The following is an 18,827-nucleotide window of genomic DNA, read 5'->3' on the forward strand; positions in this document are numbered from 1 at the left end:
ATTCATCTACCAAGACACTCACAACGCCAAAGGCATTGCTGGGGGGATGATGTACAGCAAGGAATACATGAGTTGGGACACTGCCGTACATAGACACATAAAACGCGTACAAGAAATGTGATAAATTGCATTAGCCTTGTACTTTCACAAATCACAGAATTTAGGCAGAGTTAAACCTTTGCGCACATCAGCATCACCGAAATAAATGTGCAAAATTTACGTTCTGAGAACGATTATAAAAATTTTAAAATGAAGTCTAAAAAAACTCCCCCGCATCAGCTGGCAGGGACTCGTCGTATAGACAACAGACCACATACCGTAAGAGATTCACAATTCACAGAATTTAGACCTTTATACACATCAGCATCACCGAAATAAATGTGCGAAATTTGTGTTCTGAGAACGATTACACAGATTTTAAAATGAAGCCTTAAAAAAACTCACCCGCATCAGCTGGCAGGGACTCGTCGTAGACAATAGACCACATACCGTAAGAGAAGTCTGGCGCCAGTATTGACTTCAAAACTGCAGCATATCTAAAGCGAAAGAGGTAGTTTAAAAGAGCGTTCAAATTTTGCGTGCCTGGTTTTACCCACGCTGAAAGCTAAGCTAACTGATTTGGTTTACAGGTTTCTTTGCACCAAGCTTGTCAATACTAAAGAGCCATAAAATCAAGACGTACCGATCCCACGTAGTCTAATCGTTTCTAGGTGGACGGAAACATTGACGCTACGCTTACAGTTTGCAGACTTTTTCATGAATATGTTTGACGTCCCTGGGAAGAACGCGCGTGCCGGAACGCCACTGCGGAGCAGTGGGACGCTGCGCTTTCCAGCAACTACGAGGGTGACCAGCTACGGCTGATTTACCGAGTATAGCCGGCAGCAAGACCACCGGAGTCCTAGACTAGGGACCTGACCCCTGAAAACGCCGGCAGCGACATTTAATTTGACTTAATTTAACATTTAATTTAATTAAATTTGAGTAAATAAAGTTTTCTCTCTCTCGCTCCGGCATCAACGTCCCTGGCCACCACGCTTTTAACCAAAACTTCCATCCATCTCTCTTCTCTCAACGTTCGCTGCGACCTCGCACTGGTTACCACCGTCATTTCCTTCGTCCCTTCAGTCTTATCTGGTAAGGATCGTCTTCTACCTTCCTACACCTCACCTCAGCCTGGCTTTCTTGGCATATTACCAAATCCCCACCCAGAAACAGCCTTCATCACACTGGGTAGATTTCTTGTCTTCCTTTCCCATACGAAATTAATTCGCTGTGGTCACTTCAATGCACCCGTACGACTTCTGTGAGGTTACCTGCAGAACCTCCATGGCGGCCGCCTACTCCACGCCCTGCCTGATCCGGCTCCTCGCACCTTTTCATTACCCCAGTATCCCCACTGCGGCGGGCACCTTATGCCAGCCCTCTATAGCACATAACTATTCTGCTCCGCCTCCTTCACATCGTAAATGGAGTGGACTCATGTCTTTCTCCAAGTGACCTCTTACTCTACTGGCCCGGATACCACTGCGTATTATACTTCTAACCCTACTTTAAGAGGGTTAACTGCTAAGCGTGTCGGTTTCCAGACATAATAAATGATTTTTAGCGCAACGGGGCTGATAAGGTTGGTGGCTTTGTAGTTTTGCCAAAAGCCATGTACAAAGATAAGGCAGCACAGGCCATAAACAAAAACTTTGTAGCTGTAAAAAAAGGACAAACAAGGATCAAAAGTAAAGCAATAGAACTGTGTAAACGTCGGGATCTGCAAAGACTTGCTAAAGATATTTCTAATAGCGGAAGCTGGGCCTTAAATGTATTTTTCAGCGTTCAGACACATAAGCCTGAAGCCCCTTTCCGTAGGGTGTATGCTTGGGCTTGTTGGTTCATATTTTAAAGGTAAAAACGTAGCGCAAAGAAACAAGGACACAGAGAGACTGGCTGGCAAAAGAGCTCGCATATCTGGCTGATACGCTTTGCTAGCGCATGGTTTGCCGGCGTGTTGGTTGTGATATCGATATAAAACCACCTTTCCTTTCTGAAATAAACCATTGTTGGAAGTTAGCGCCGTGTGTCGTCCGTCTTTCTTTGTCCTTGTTTCTTTGCGCTACGTTTTTACCCCTTTCCGTACAATTGTGAGCGAAGGTGGGACCTGGCAGGATTGCGTCAGTAGGTTCCTTCAGCGAAGTTTGAATGGCCTTGTTATTACTGATCCCTTCCTCACAAAAAGTTCAGGGGATGTAGCCCAGTTTTTTGAGCATAGCAATGACTTAAACTTTGCCTTCTCTGTTGATGTGGAAGACCTTTTTTATTCAGTACCGCATCCTGAACTCTTTGCTTCTGTTAAAGCATGCATTAATGAAAGCGGCGCTGTCTCTTTCCAAAATGCTGCTGGTATCACGGTAGATAATTTTTTAGCCCTTTTACAATTATAACTTAGTAGCACTTTTATCTCTTTTGACGAGCAACCTTACTTGAAAAACAAAGACATCTGCGTTGGCTCTTGCATGGCCCCTGTACTTTGTAACATCTTGTTATCATTTATCAATCGCTCTTTACACGATCGTTTTTACCATACTAACAATGACAAGGTCCTTAAAGTGTTCCGTTATGTGGACGACTTATTAATTATTTTAAACAAGCAACAGACTCAGTCGACTGAGACTACGGTGAATAGTATTTTAGATGATTTCAGAAAACTCGGTAAAGGGCTAACTATTACTTTTGAACTACCTAACAATGGCATGCTTCAGTTTTTAGATTTAAAGCTAAAGTTTTTAGATGGACACGTTTGCTGGGCTTATTCCCCTCGTGCTCAAAAGGGTGCTCAAAAGGGTCTCCTGAATTATAATTCTTCCCACTCAAAGGTTGTGAAGAGCGCCATCGCAACCCTCTGCTCGGAGTCCTCGCTCTGAAAATCGTGCGTGCATGAGATGCAAGCCAGTTTTAATAATCAATTGGACAGGCTTGCTGAAGCCGGCTTCCCTGAGTCGGTCCTGCTCCCTGTGGCGGAAACGCTCCGGAAGAAGATGAAGGCTGGCGCTTGCAGAAATGAGCCGGCGGGAAACGAGAGGCCTGTAGTGGTACCTTACATCCACAAAGTCACTCACGGCCTGAAGAAACTGGCAAACCGGTTTGAAGTACCGGTTGCATTCTCTGCCCCCCGCAGGTTTGCGCAGCTCAGCCGTCGCATAACTTGCGAAAGCCAAAAGATCGGCTGCCAGAAGAGGCATGGCCAGCGTTTCGTGAAGTGTGCCACCAACGTGGTCTACGAAATTCCGTTATCCTGCGGAAAATCCTATATTGGACAGACGGGAAGATGCGTGAATGACTGACTTAGGGAACACGCAAAAGCTATTGAAAATAATGAAAGCCAGCGACTTGTTGAGCACTGTAGGGCTTGCAACAATTGCAAACCACGGTTCTGCGAGGTGAGGATTTTGGGCAGAGGTAAACATCAGACGGCTGGTGAAATTCTGGAAGCCTTTCATATAAAAATGCGGGTCTGAGCTGTGTTAGTGACACTTCTGTTTTTCTATATCAAGCTGAGGAAATTTTTTGTCGCGCCTACTGTGATAAGATTGATGCATGGTGTATCTGGGTGCCTTGTACGTGTGCGCATGCGTTGGGAGGGCTATATATTTCGTATGCTGTCGCTTGATTAAACAGTTGGAGTAAGCGCCCGTGCCGTCGTCTTTCTTGTGTTGTGTCCCCGTTGAGCTAAAAATCCTTTATTATGTTTTAACCCTACCCTCAGCTTAGCCGGCTGTTGAAGCATTGAAAGAAGCTTTCTATGAAAACTCAGTCAGACACCGCAGCCTCAAACTATAGTCCTCATTTTCTCAGCTCCAAGACGATACGTACGCCACTTGTGCTTCCCTCCAGCGATTTCGATGGGCTGCTCCTTGCAACCATCTCGACTCGATGCTCTATCGGAAATCAAAGTTAAGCCTTTTTCAAGGCCTGCTCGGTACCACTCCAAACCATGCTTTGACACTCGCTAAAACTATAACCACGCAGTTCTGCGACTGATTCTCAGCAAATGTTGCGTATGTTCACGTTCCCCCACCTCCATCCACCACGTTACATCCATACGCAGGCTACAAACACAGCAACTTCGACGTTGCTTTCAGAATCCGCTAACTTGAGGCTTCACTTCTTGCTAACGCCACACGTACGATCTTCCCCCTGTGAGATACTTTCACTTATTCAATATCTGCAACCTGACCGACAGCGCGAAAGAGAAATTTTCTTCCTCTATAATGCAGCATGTAAAAAAGATGCTGTACCCTCATCCTAGACTTCCTTACTCATCTGCCTCATTCTTACAGTCGGCATATCGCCTGGGCGTACCATTTTTCGGCCCATTTCGCCGACTTCTTTTGAAGGAAAGAAAATTAGGCGCATGGCACTCGCTACGTTTGGTCCGCATTTAGAGACTTCTAACTCAGTTCCTTGACCTTATCAAAAGCTTGGAAGAATGCTAATATCATGCTAATCCATAAGTAAGGGGACGTGAAGGAATGAAAAATCACCATTCAATCAGTTTACTCTGCGCAGCCTGCGTAGAGATAAGGGGGAAATGTCATTAGCAATATGAAAAAACGATAGGTAAAGTAATAGAATATTTCTATAGAAATCTGTGCTGTAACTAACATAACCAGGAGTCAAATGAAACAGCAAGTATCACACACCAATGGGACATCCCGCCAGTAACGAAAAAATAAGTGAATAAAGTCTTAGCAGCGATGCTAAGGGGGAAACCTGCTGTGGAGAATCAGGTGGCAACTGATCAGCTGATGGACGGATGGGAGATTGTGCTAGGAAAACTAGCCATCCTATATAAGCAATGCCTATAGAGCACACTATAACCGCTGAATACCGCCAAGATATTCCTAATCCAATAGACAGATAACGTAAAGGAACTGAAATTATTCAGATCGAGCAGTTTACTCTTCGTAGCCAATAAAAAATGCATAAAACAATTGCTAATAGAGCCAGGACATCCTTAGACTTCAGTCAACCAAATGATGATGCGAGCTTTCGTAAATGCTACTAGACAAAGGCTGTATTAGCATTACTTATCTGACAATAAAGAAATGCGCAGAATATAGCAAACCCCTACATATTCAACAGGAAAACGGCGCAAAAGACGTGGACAAAAGAGACAAACACGACAGGACCAGCGCCAACATATGCCCTTCATTGACCACCAGAAAGGATTGTTTCAATGCAAACGTAAGCAGTAATGAAGGTATTGCGGAATCAGGGTGTCGAAAAGTCATGTGAAAAACTTGAAAACATCTATAGCGACTGCAAAAGTATCATACATACTCAACGATTTTGGAGAAAAATATTTTTTTACGGGAAATAGTTTATGAAACAAATTTTTCCATACATTGTATTATTTCGCTATAATAATCAAAATCTTCGCCGATATCCGTCGACCAGCTTGCAAATGCACAGAAAGCTGCACTAGGCTAGCAGAAGCGGATTTCGCGGCGCCTGCCAAAGGCAACTAACTACTGGGCATGCGCAGTTACTATGGCAAGCATGGCGCCGAAGGCGCTGTGCTGGACTGCGGATGCACAAAGCGACGCCGCGCAGCTGGGATACAAGCCGGAAGCGATGCGCTCGCTCCTCAGACGCACACCATAGAAGGAGAGCAGCCATGATCGTCACGGCAGCAGTACAGGCTGCGTGAAATTGAGTCTTCCTATCCAGAAGTGGTCGCATGGTACAAGGCCGGCCAACAGCGTGAAAACGAGGCGAGAAAGGCTAAACGGGTGGCCGAAACGCCAGAATAAAGAGAGGAACGCCTCGCGAAGAGACGCCGCCAAGCTGCTGAGCGACACCGACGGTGTGCCACTAACGAAATGTGTAACTAGTCGAAACTGCTTTCGCTACGCATATCCTGGCCTAGATGAGCTGTGCCACTGCCATTTTGTTTCCTACTGATGTTTTTTTCTATTGTCAAAGCCATTCCCTATTGGTTTTCTATGGCAGTCTTAACTCTTCGATGCGAGTGATGGAAACACTGCAAAATGAAGAATTTGATACACAACGTAACAAAGGGCCATTATTTTGCATATTTCATATCAGAACCTCATAGTTTCGGAATTTTTGTATTTTTGTGCAAGAATGCTGGACACATACACTCTCTTGGCACTCTCTTTTCTCTCCACCACGCCCGACAAGCGGCTCGCCTCTACAGTAGAGCTCATAAGCATTCGCCTCACAACCCGGCCACTGTTTGTCTTATCCAGACGTGCCCATTTCTTACGCCCTCCTTGCATCAGGTTTCTAACCTCTGTATGCTTCCTGTTCAATCCGATATTTCCCTGGTCGTGCATGCTGGATGCCGACATGTTGCCTCTCATTGTAGCCAGCCTTCGATAGTCGTGCAGTCGCGTACATAAATGACCCTTACGTAGCCCCTAGCCTGTTCGGTAGTCGAGACCCCTTTCACTCATACTAGCTGTCCGTTCCTACACCCACCGTTGATTATCTCGCTTGAGGTGCTATTCATCGTCCAAGCCACTCAACGTTTTCATTCAATTCCAGTTTCGCCGCATTATGCCATGCACACTGACTCCCAGGCCACCATTTGTGCCTTTCAATCTAAAACACTCTCACCAGATCTGTCTACGGAACTCGACATCGCACTTTCTTACGTGTAGCCTTGCCCCGTCTTCTTCCTTGCGGTCCCTGCGTAGTCAGGATTTGAGGAAAAAGAGTTTGATAACCAGCTTGCCAATGAAACTCTTATCCGGGTACCGTCGTGCGACTTGCCCACGCACCCGGAGGGTGTCTCAAGACTGTTTCTTCGCGGCATCGCCAGAGTTTTACAATGCTATCCGCGTTGATCATATGCTTTTGCCCTTGCCCTCATACTGAGCTTTCTGTTCGGTATGCTCACGAAATTTAACACGTACAGCTCATCAGACTTGTCACGCCTGCACTGCTTTATCTCCACAAATTCCGCCGCGATTTTCGGTGTCCAAACTTTCCTGCCCTTTGAGGAAACCTCTTCCACTTTTTTTTTCTCCTACCACGCTACTCGTCACTGGGGTTTCTTTTCAACATCTTGCTCCAGTGTCGCCAAATACCTGGAGTGGCTTATCAATGTTAAAGACGATGAGCACCTGCTCGCGCGGTTGGAAGCCGACCTCTCAGGCGCCTAAGTGTTCGGCACGAATAAAGTGGTATACTGCTACTTGTACTAGAAGAATAGTCCTCCCGGTAAGTCAGTATGGTGCCGCTTTAATTCACCAGCGCGAAACTCAAGAACGTGAAGAGACAGCGAGCGCGGACAGAGCAGCTGAAGAGTTTCATGTAGCCGCTGCAAGCAACGCCCTAAGCGCACAAACATCAAAAAGCATACAGTTACTCGAAATTCCTGAACGGGCCCGAAAACCGCCCCGATCAAGTCCAACTCACTGGTCGTTAACGTGAGGGACGCCTCACTACATATATAGGTTAGCCATAATGGTCTCGGTACTTCGCTCTTCAGCCCCAGCTTGTTCCCGCGTACCACATTAAACGGTTTCACCTTTTTTTAGTACTTTGTCGGAAGCGTTGGCAACGACGTGGCGAGGAAATCGTATGTTCGTCAGCCTAGAAACCTGTTTATAGAGTGTTAAGCCGCTGCTCGTTTAAAGATCTAAACATTCTAAGCTCATTAAAGATTTCATTGCGGTGTCCAGCATGTGGTAAACTGTCCTGAGGTCATGCTTTCACAGCATGGGGATTGGTTACAGGAACAGGTTTATAGGCTGTAAAACGCAGGATTTCCTATGTTGCGAGGGCGTGCGATAAATTACTGATATTTTGGAACCGTTCAGTAGGGCTTCGTGGGTCGAACTTGGGGCTGCACAGTGAAGTGCTGCAGACCACTACTCCTGCCTCATGGAGGTAGGTTGTCGCATAATTCGAAAAATATGTCCGGAAGGTATGACTTTTTCGGCTCCTAACGAGCTATCAGCAGTCCGTAACATTGTTAGAAAACTATCGGGAGCACTTAAGTCTGCTCACGCGCTATGAATGTGAAAGTATTGTGGACTACTGCTGTTTACGTTGGTGCGTTGGTGGTTCGTGTGTTTGTGGAACTTAGTCCACGTTGGTCACCAAAGCGCGCACCATTCGAAGCCCCTTGGGTTAATGCCGATATATGCACAATTGGTCATTCTCTATTTAGAATTCATTGGCGGCGGCGAGTCCTTATACCATTACCAGCGCAGTGGCGCAGCGGTTAATCGATGCACCGTCGCACTGGAAGATGTCTGTTCCTGTCAAAGCCACCAGTAGGGATTGTGCGGCTCATGTTGCTCTTCCCGAGCAATTTCTCGCGCAGCTGGCGCGACGCTCCTCCGAACTTAACCGGACTTATCCGAGCTGCCACCGAGTAACACGTGTAAGATCGGGTAAGTGTCCACACTTTCTGTAGATACTTTCTGTTCGCACTGTATGTACACGCTTTCTGTGGACGCCACGCATGACGCAAGTAATGCTTACATATTAATACAGCACTAAATATGGTTTCCGAAAGAAACTAGTGTAGGATGAAACATAACAATGTGTATTCACCTTGATAAATGAATTTGGTTGAGCGGATGTAGTTACGTAGCGGAAGGACATACGTGGGCAGAACTTGCGGATGCATCAATGTATGCGATTACGGGAGCACGAGTCCCGAGGTCTTCAGTAACTGGTAGGCGTTCAAAGTTTGTTTTACACTGTAGCACTTGTAAATGTTGGTACCGGTATCTTTTGAGTATGGTCATTTTTGTGGTTCATTTGTGGCCGATTAACCGGGATTAAACTGTCCATCCACCTTCCTAGACGAAGTCACATCGCACCTGTCATCTTGAAAATATTTTATATACACTTATGTTGGCCCCACCCCTTATGTAATGCCCCCAAAGGAGGTCTTTAAGAAAATAAAAATCAAATGAAATGGAAGTCATTGATTCCAGACATAATTTGCGACAGCAAAACGAATATGTCAGCAAGCCGTCCGTCACGTTAACAGGCGAGGGTTTGGTTATCTTGATCGGGGTGGTTTTCAGGTGCGTTCACCATTTTCGTATGCTGTATCGTTTTTGGCGATTGTTTCTTTTGGGGTGTTGCTTGTAGTGGTTAGATAATCTGTGTTTGCTTCAAAAAACTTTAGTTGGGAGACAGCGCTCGTAATGCGTTCTTTCTGGCCTTGTCTTCCGTGACGGTAAATATAAATTTACTACGACTAGGTATAGACATCGCAGCCGGACGAAGAAATTTCTCTTAGATAAGTATTGTAAGTTTCCTTTGGCCCTCGATTAGAAGCCCGACTTACGCAGCCGGAGGAGTCTCAAGCCCACCCTGGCGAACGCCTGCAGGGTCCCATATGATCACTCTCAGACTAGCTTATTCATTTCTCCTCATCCCCTCTGACTATCTGCATCGCTTTCCTTCTGATTACACTCGAGGCTTTCATGACGTAGATCAATCGGCCCATCGAATGGGCCATAAACTGCTGCACTGTGAAAGGACCTGCCAGTGATCAAACATCCCTCGTGCCGGCTGATTGAAGCAGTCTATGCTCACGCGGTCGTGAGTGCATGGTTATGTTGGCGCATTTTTGGATTGTTCGCTTTTCTTCTGGTACTGCTCGTGTAAAATATTTCAGCATCTGGGTTAAGTGAGCTTTTTGTAGCCAAAACTACATTGGCCACGAACCTGGCGATTTCGCTGTTGCGGAGCTCCGAGGAGGCACAGAGACCTACCTTGAGCTGTTGCCTAGCAACCGCTGCAGCTGGCGGACGCCGCGCCGTCTGGCTTGACGTCACACCGCGCGCCTCGCGGCGGAGCCGCCGCCGCCGTTTGGTATGACGTCACACCGCTTGCCTCGTCGTTGCTTTCGCTACGTATACCTTGGCGTAGCCGAGCTAAGCCGCTGCCGATTTTCTTTTGTCGGGGTTCGTCGCAATCACGCCGTTGACGAGCAAAAAGGCAACGGTATATAAGGTATTCCGCAGTAAATTTTTTTGTGTGGGAGTCTTGCTCTCGTGTGTTTTTTCTCCCCCCGCTCTATACCTCTCTCCCCCCTCAGTTCAGACTGGGTGCTCTGCGCTATGAATTGACTAGGCCTTGCGACTATTGCGAGTGAGAACTCTCTCCACCCCTTCCGCCTTTTCCTCCTCGCACACTTTCTGCTCGTGTTGTTACGGAAGCACCACTTTCGCGGGCATGAACAGGAATTAGGAGCTTGCCTGTGAAAAGAGGTGGCTAAATATTTTCAACTCTTCGTTAGCTCCTAAGTACTATTCTCTAACCAGCCGCTTAATTGAACGATTGTGCTCAGCAAATATCTTGTGCATCTCTTGTTTGCCACGAATTAAATGCTAGGGTGATATGAATGCTCATTCTCAAGATGTGGAAATGTTCATTCGAATGGAGGAGTGGCGCGCATGTTCAGCGCTAGCTGTTGATAGTGCTGTGAGCTAAACGGCAAGTGTATTGTGGGAAAATATTGCGACAACTAGTAGAAGAAGTGCCAAGGTCAAAAAGTGTACTGAGGGAGAAAGTTTCGATTTCGTTTCCAGTGAACGGCCTCGTGCGCGCAAAATAATCTTTAAAAGCAATAAATGCCAGTCTCCCACACTGTCCTTTTTTGTTCATGACACGCCGGTGTTTCCTCCTCGCACAGAGAAACTTAATTAATCGAGACCAGGGATGACAGTAACGGGTCAGACCAAGCCCTCTTGTCAGAACTTTGTTCGGAGCAATAACACTGGCGCTCTTTCTGTGAGCGTTGAGGTTTCTGATTCAAGGAACACCTCCTTCGTTCTCTTTTACGCTGAGCTGCTCCTGGAGTGGCACTGACAAAGGTGACGCAGGTTGTTGGTGCGTTTTAGCAGCCAGTTAGTTTTCAGTACAAGTATGAAAAGAACGGAGTTGGCGACAACAGTGCAAATACTCGCTCGGCCACAGGCACCACTTGATGCACACACTCGAAGTTTTTTTGCCCGTCGTTCGTCCGCTTAATGAACATGAAAAACAGAGATCGAACTCTTAGAAGATTAACCATATGCTTAGTTTGTTTTCGCAGTAATGCAAAACTTCATTACCAGTGGCCGAAAACTAACACTAGCGAAAATACGAAACTGGCTTGTAACCGGCACATAGCGACTGCATTCCAAAGGTATATAGGTTTTCGCTCCTTGAACAGCAGTTGGTACATCCGTCCAAGGAAAAACAACTTTTTGCTTGCCTATGTAACGAATACTGGCTGGCAAGTACGTCTTCACGCCACTGAGAATCTAGCCCTTTGCCGCACGGCGTTTCCGTTGTTACATGTGGATTTTAAACGTTGATATCCGAAATAAGACAGGTATCCTACGTTTCAAATGCTTGCAGGACACGATTTCAAGACTAAATTGAGTCTAGAATAAAGGATTGCTTTTCCAAGCCAACAATCAGCCAAAAACGTGCGCGTCGAGCCTAGAAGTGCTGTCTGGAGCTCTTACTTTGTTCCCCTCTGACGCGACAGAATGTTTCCTGAAAGGGCACTAAAGCGCGACCTCCGTTGTGAAAACAGAGTTGCGGCATGCGTGCTGGTGATGGTGGTAGAAACTTTGTTTCCCCTAAGCATACGCTCCAATTTGGATAGGAGTCCGCTTGTGGTAATTTAAAAGTTTTAGCCATTCATGTCAATGTTGTGAAACCTGGAGGCTGACAAAGAGGGTTCAGCTTAAGTTAAGGACAACGCAGCGGGCTATGGAAAGAAAAATTATTGGTGTAACGTTAAGGGATCGGAAGCGAGCGCAGTGGGTTAGAGAACAAACGCGGGTTTTGACATCCTAGTTGAAATTAAGAGGAAGAAGTGGGCTTCGGCAGGGCGTGTAATACAAAGGGAAGATAACCGCTGGTCCTTAAGGGTAACGGAGTGAATTGCAAGAGAAGGCAAGCGTAGCGGGAGGCAGTAGAAAGTTAGGTGGGAGGATGAGATTAAGAAATTTGCGGAATTATGGTGGCCGCAACTGGGGAAGAACAGGGTTAATTGGAGAGACATGGGACAGGCCTTTGTCCTGCAGCGGGTGTAGTCAGGATGATGACGATGTGAAACTAGGCGTTTTAAATATGCGCACAACATATCTCAGTTTTCTCCACACTAGAACATAATTAGTTTTTGGAAGCTCCAGTGCATCAAACCGGACGAAATGCGATGGCAGAGAATTCGCAGCATGCCTTTCCCCTAATTTACAGCTGCGCGAGCAAGTATATTTTAATCTAGTTTTTGTTTGTTGATACATCACTCGTAAAACATGAAATGAGCTTTTAGAATGTAGTCTTTTCATAATTTTGTCGTTGAAGGTTTAATTACTCCATTCAGGCGTGGATATATTCCCTCAGTCCCGGCACGTGTCAAATATTTTAAAGAAATCCTCCCAGGAAACATAATCTTCATCAAGACCGCACTTCACCGTTCTCTTTAAGCGCATCGATCATGGACAGCATTGTTGCTCATATAAGAAAAGGTGCGAATGACACTGGGTGCTTTCCAGGGCTGCTACAAAAGGCATTCCTGTCTGAATGCAGGCTGCGCGGAGGATGCAATAACTGCCGGTGCAAGCAGAATTGATGCGTGGTTTCTTTTGTTTCAGTGTAAATGAAAGTGCTCAATTCAATCTCAAGAGATCGTTCTCTTTGCGCCCAGCAAGTCCATTAAAGGCGGTTCACCTTCCGCGGTCTTCTTTCTTCATCGCAGTGAATCCGGACCTGTCCCACACAATGTCCACGGGTCCAATGCATTCCCTAAGAAATAAAGGAAAACGTAACATAAACTGCTTAGAATGCTTTTGCCACGCTGTGCCGGTTTCTTGTAATATCCTCCTCGACGGCAACCTGGTTATCACATGAAGGTGTTCAGCTTCTTGTGAAGCATTGCAGCGCAGTATATGTGCTGGCGTATTGAAGAAAACCTTTAAATTTTAGCGCCAGCAACAATAGGTGGACGAAGGTATCAAATAGATTGGCTTATATAAAAGCTACATCGTCTTCACGGTAAGAAATATATTTTTATGTCGTTCATACGGTGGCTTTGATATTGAAGAGGAGGATAAGTAGTGGAACCATTTTATTGGAATTTCAAAATTCTGCGCTGTAGCTCTTTTAGTCCATTCATAGAAGTCAGTCCTTTCGGAGACGAAGTGCATTTCAATAACCACTAACCCTTTTCGGGACTTACTATACATAGCCACCGTTATTCTGCTACGAGCATCCCTTGAGTGCAAGAGATCGCCGAAAGTGAGCAGCGTGTAGGGTGCAACCCTTCGAAGTAAGGGATCCAGAGATTGAATACTGGAGTAGCACAAACTTTTAACTACGAGGTTCCAGCTGAAGCTGTTCACCTTTCCTTTGTATCTCAATGGTTGCACTGTGTAGAAAGCCAATGAGTAATTCCTCTCTTATTATAAATCTACTTCACCTCGAGAGATTTCCGTAAAGTTGTGATCAAAGCAGTGAATTGCAGTGGAGCTGAGCAAGAGGGCAGGGAGGAAAAATGATGTGCAACCCTCTGTTTAGCTCTTTTATATCGAGCACTCAACACTAAGTTCTTGAAACCTGCACACGGCTGCTTCGTCACGTAGATAGATTTTTCGCTGGCCAAACTTTGTCTGCGGCAGCTAACGGCAGTCATTGTTTCCAAATGAACCAAAAATCTCTAGAGTGCAGTTTGTGCTTCGATGGCCTTGAACTATGCGTGCCAACACCGCAGAGAGAGAGAGAGAGAGAGAGAAAAAAAAATAGACGGAGAGGTAGGGAGGTTAACCGGCGATGCCCAGTTGGCTACCCTACACTTGGGGAGGGGAACAAAGGGAAAAAAAGAGAAAAAAGCGGCAATGAAATAAGTTTTCTAAGTGTCCAGCGACCACCACGTTACGGGGACAGAGGGCGCGCACTGAAAACGTAAAGAGAAAAGTCCTTAAAGCTGGCAGCCTGCTAAAGCCAAAAATCCTGCTAGCGAACATAACGCAACGCTCTGGACGCCAGTCCCAGGAGCCCGGTAAATATTAGGGGGCACCTAAACTCTGCCTTAAGACTGTGATGCGATAGCAGCCTGTGGTCCTCTCGAATTACGCAGATACTCAGTGCCATACACTCGTAAAATACCACTTCACATGAAAGACGGCACGACATGATTACAAAGCCAGCTGCTTCACAAACCGTACAAGTGTGCCTGCCGTGCTCTTGCCGGTAGTGCGTCTGGCACGCAACGCATAGGACGTTGGTTCGAATTAGGTTAAAAAAAGATTCTTTGCAATTATCCTCAACTGACATTACTTATGAACGAAGTTCAATTATTTGTGACATTAGGAGTTTCGTTAATTTTGAATTTCATGTCATGTTTAATAACCGTAATTCAACGTTTAATGTCATGCTTGGCGTGAGCGTTGTAGATTTTTCGAAATACCCGCTCGTGGTCATGCGGCTGTAACATAATAATAACGCAGTTTACCTATCAGGAATTCTCGCTCATGCGCAATGACGCGAAAGCCGGCTTTTGCGTGACAGGGAAACCTCATGCGATCACGCGAAACGGCCGCTGCGGCCACGCAGCCTGATTGACGCAATCCAATGCACCAGTTTCCATTTCGGCTTTCTTAGGCGTTTAGCGTGACCTGAAAAGAAAGGCAGAGGATTACCTTTCGAAGTCGAAAATGTTGCAAACAAAAACTTGAAGGCGCTGATCGGGAGTCTGGGCAGAAAAGAAAAAAGAAGAAATTCAAATGTTAATCGAACATGGGCAACCCGTAAGTCTTTCAAACGTGAGTGGTCATTGCGTGTAATAGTTTAGAGGAATTATCGCGACACAAATACAGAGGTCTCGTCAGTGCCAGGAAGAGAATAACAAAATGCTTAATTGCGCCATAAAATCTGAGCGCATCAGGTTTGCCTTCTGTATCTTAAGCTGTTTTGCCATTATGATTAGCTCTTGTGCTGATCTCCCAGAAGGCCTCCGTCGGTAAGCTGCATTTGTACTTGATGCTTACTATGTGCAGCGGTAGATGTTAACGGGGCGAATTGTTGATGAATAAGCCTGTCTTCACTTGCCTGCCCAACTAATATTGCTATAGACGAGCGCCTGAAAGACAGCGGCCGCATGCATGAGGGATTCAGAGCATTTGGTCATCCACCAAGTCAGCAAGCGTGGTTAAGCGTCGGGTTATGGTGATAACTACCAGAGTGCCTTTCTGCTCTTTATACCGTGCTCAACTGCTGCTCACTAATTAGAGGACGTCTGTGGTTGGGAATAAGCTTTGCGATGCCAAATCTGAAATATTTCATTTCGGAAATAACTCCACGTTTTCTGGTATACATGCAAACCTTCAAAGAGGCCTCATAATCAATGGCACTTTTGGGTGCCGTTTTTCTATATTCCGGTCTAAATACCAATAGTATCCAGCCAAGCTGGTAAAACTAGGTGCTGCACATTATTTCGCAGGCGGCTTTTTAAATTTAGCAGATATTTGCGATTCGGACCATGGTAAGTTGTGGTGTACGGCACACGACTGAAAATGACTATATGTTACGAATGCCTAACTCTCTCACAGTCAACTGCACATAGCAATGCGCAGAGAGATAGTGACAGTATGCACAAAGAGCGAAAAGCTCCTAAGAAAGCTTGCTCACCTTACCTGAATAATTTTACAGTTTATAATGGGGCACGTGGCTTCTTCCATGGGCAGGTCGTTCTCTTCAAAGTAACTTTGCACGATTTCCTCTATAAACTCCACACCAATCACGCTGTGACCGAGGTCCAGAAACCTGCGCGTCCAATGAACCACAAACATGAGCTTAAATCATGAATCATTTTGATAAATTCACTCGTGTATGTTGAGCCTGAGCGTTCGATTTATTAAAAGAGAGAAAGCACAGTATCAAATTACGATTAAGACTATTTGTTCTTTGTTCCACGCCGAAATATATTACGCGGTTCTTAAAAAGAGCTATGGCACCGATAAACACCTTGTGCAAAGCTGTAGTAGATGTTATGTGGCTGTGTCATAGAATCCAAATTGTATTTATCTTTAAATTCCTCTGTATATGAAATATGGAGAATAATTATCTTGTTTAGGGCCTTGTACTAGATGTACCGAGTGTTTCAGTAAAGCAGTAAGCTGGTTACCTAAGTTTTCATAACGAACTTTTTAACTACTGTACTTAGGCGCCTATTTGCCATTAGCGATTTATAGTAGGTCGTTAGTAATAAATTGAATATTGAAAAAAGGTTTTGAGGAAAGGAAATGACGCAGCAACGGGCGTACATGTCACGGATGGCGCCCGAACCGTGCCGTAAGGGCAGGGATAAAGGAGGGAGTGAAAGAAGAAAAGAAGTGCCATAGTGAAGGTCTCCGGATAAATTTCGACCACCTGGTGATCTTTAACGCGCACTGACAGTGCACACCACACGGCCCCTTGTGCGTTCCGCCTACACCGGAACAGGACCGCCGTGGTCCGGCCGCAATGACTCAGTGATTAAGGCGCTCGTCTACTGAGCCGGAGTACTCGTTAGTAATAGCCACATCACTTTTTAGAATTTAGTAAACGTGATTAACTTTGCGCTCAGCCTCGACAAATTTTGCTCCTTCGACTAGTTACGTGCACTGAAGGGGTTGCTTTGCCTGCATGCTTTCGAAAAAGCATGTATTTTACCACGATGCAGCGACTTTTTGTTCAGCCACAGCGGCGAGGGTAGTTTTGTTTTGCGGCAGTGTTATAAAAATTTCGTTAACCAGCTTACTGCTCAAGATAATGCACTGGTTTCCGGTGTCTGCCAACACTGGTGATACTATTCAACAAAAGCCTCATTTATGCCTAAAAAGGCCTATTTGTGAGAATTTTGGACAGTCTTCTCTGAACCACCCGGTATAGTTATACAATGTAAGTCCATTCTCACGAGACCTGATTACCGCGGTGACAATGGTTGAATGGGGCCACATTTAGCGGAACTACTCGCGAATGCTATTTTCATTTTTGGTAATATGCGGGCTCTGTATTTTTTGTTGACACGCAGCGGTCAACAGCTGAAACTCCCACTCGAAATCTTATTTCCCAGTTCTTTTACACGCTTTCAATTGCAACAGGCGTTTTGTTCACATATCCGTTGCTTATATTTTCAAAATAATTTATGCGTGGTTATGTGTGCTTATGGCGTTCTCAAGATCTCAAGACAAAAGGAGACTTAATTTAGGCGCTGTCCTGTGTTTACTAGAAAATTTTGTAAAAACACACGTTATGAAGAAAGCGCAGGAAGCATTGCAGTATTTTACTCCTTCTTTGACAGGAAATTTTTCGAGGTGAACGGGGCTGTCGCGTGTTGTCCACAAAAAATTCTGCCAGAAAACACCTGATCCTCAATACTGTTTTAGTTGTTCTTACTTCATAATAGCCCCAAACTTCGTACCAAAATCTCACCGGATAAATTAAAAATATATCGTCGAAGCACTCCTTACGCTATTGATCTTCGAAAAAGTAGTATTTATTTGTTTTCTGTAAATCCAGGGGCTTAGCATATATAGACAACTGTTTAATAGAAAGGCAGGTTAGTCGGTTTGCCATACCTTTAGAAAACAATTACGGAGGGCTATCGAGGCCACTTACATGTTTGAATGCGAAGCAATTTCTCATCTTGAGTGTTGTTGCGAGGTTTAATAAAGAGTGCGCCCTTGGTTATGTCACACCAACTGATTGCCATACAGTCGCAAGGAACCGCGTGCACCAGGTCCACTATTTTTTAGTCAAATGGCGCGGTTTTGTGTCCTGTGGGTTGCATGCTCGCCTCGCAATTTGAAGGTCTTTTGTTCACTCACCTTCGGAAGATGTTTTATTTTTCTTTGCTGTAGACGTCCTCACCTAATGGTCTACTGCTGACGTCTTTGGAGATAATTATGACATCAATGGGGGTTTTCGGGCTACTGGTGCTGCTGTACGCCGCCGGGTTTCGTTGCCGATGAGCCATATATCTATCTCGCGTTAATTGGGTACATCTGAGGGCCATGAAACGTAAAAAAATGTTCACAGGATGTACCCTGAGTTGAGAATCACGAGATTTTTCATCAAGCTCGAAAATATGGCTAGAAGGACATATGTGACGTATAAGCGCTTTTCATACTTTTTTGCCATCCATATTCGAACGTAAACGAAGAGTGATTAATTGCCGGCTAGCCCGCGTTTTATCAACATCTCCCTCCTAGTGTCCTGCTTCTTTTAGTGTATTTTTTTATCGAAGGATATTTCCTCAGAATAAAAGTCCGAAGCATTTTTAACACTGTAAAATAACAAATTGGTGGTCTGCTGAAATGAAGTTTACAGTTGTTGATGAGTCAACTTCCGAGAGCTATTTCCAGAAAAATTACCTAATAGTTACTACCGCATCAATCATCACGAAGGCAAGTTAGTTTACTAGTGTAAACACTGCGCCTTTCTTAGACTTAGGTGACTTTTAATCAGAATATATAGTTATATTCAGCTATATGTTTCTTGTTTATTTATTTATTTATTTATTTATTCAAATACCTCACGGGCTCCGACAGGAGTATTATGTGAGGGGGGTTACATAACTGGGGTGGGAAAAAGAAGCAAGTAGAACATGGTTATTTTAACATCGTTATACAAAGAACAAGCAACCAACCAGAAAATAGAACTAAATTGAAAAACTAAATTGAAAAACGCACTACAGAACACACTTCACAAGAAAATGCAACTTATTTTTTCTTTGAAAATAACATGATCTGAGATGTGAACAATGTTGTCAGGAAGACTATTCCAATAAATGATTGCAC

The 18,827-nt window shown here is 45.0% G+C and overlaps 1 protein-coding gene across 1 annotated transcript in view; it reads right to left on the reverse strand.

Annotated features, from left to right (window-relative positions):
* LOC149325556 (thiopurine S-methyltransferase-like) overlaps positions 1-18,827 on the reverse strand; it is a 47,264-nt gene that overhangs the window by 13,141 nt on the left and 15,296 nt on the right. The window contains exons 3-6 of the mRNA XM_089562974.1: positions 15,681-15,810; positions 14,688-14,740; positions 12,721-12,795; positions 445-536 (exon numbers count right to left, since the gene is read on the reverse strand). Of these exons, the coding sequence (XP_089419100.1) occupies positions 445-536; positions 12,721-12,795; positions 14,688-14,740; positions 15,681-15,810 (350 nt within the window). The remainder of the gene's footprint in view (positions 1-444; positions 537-12,720; positions 12,796-14,687; positions 14,741-15,680; positions 15,811-18,827) is intronic.

This window comes from Amblyomma mixtum, chromosome 10 (assembly GCF_055824585.1).
Source record: "Amblyomma mixtum isolate Tamu chromosome 10, ASM5582458v1, whole genome shotgun sequence".
NCBI lineage: Eukaryota > Metazoa > Arthropoda > Arachnida > Ixodida > Ixodidae > Amblyomma > Amblyomma mixtum.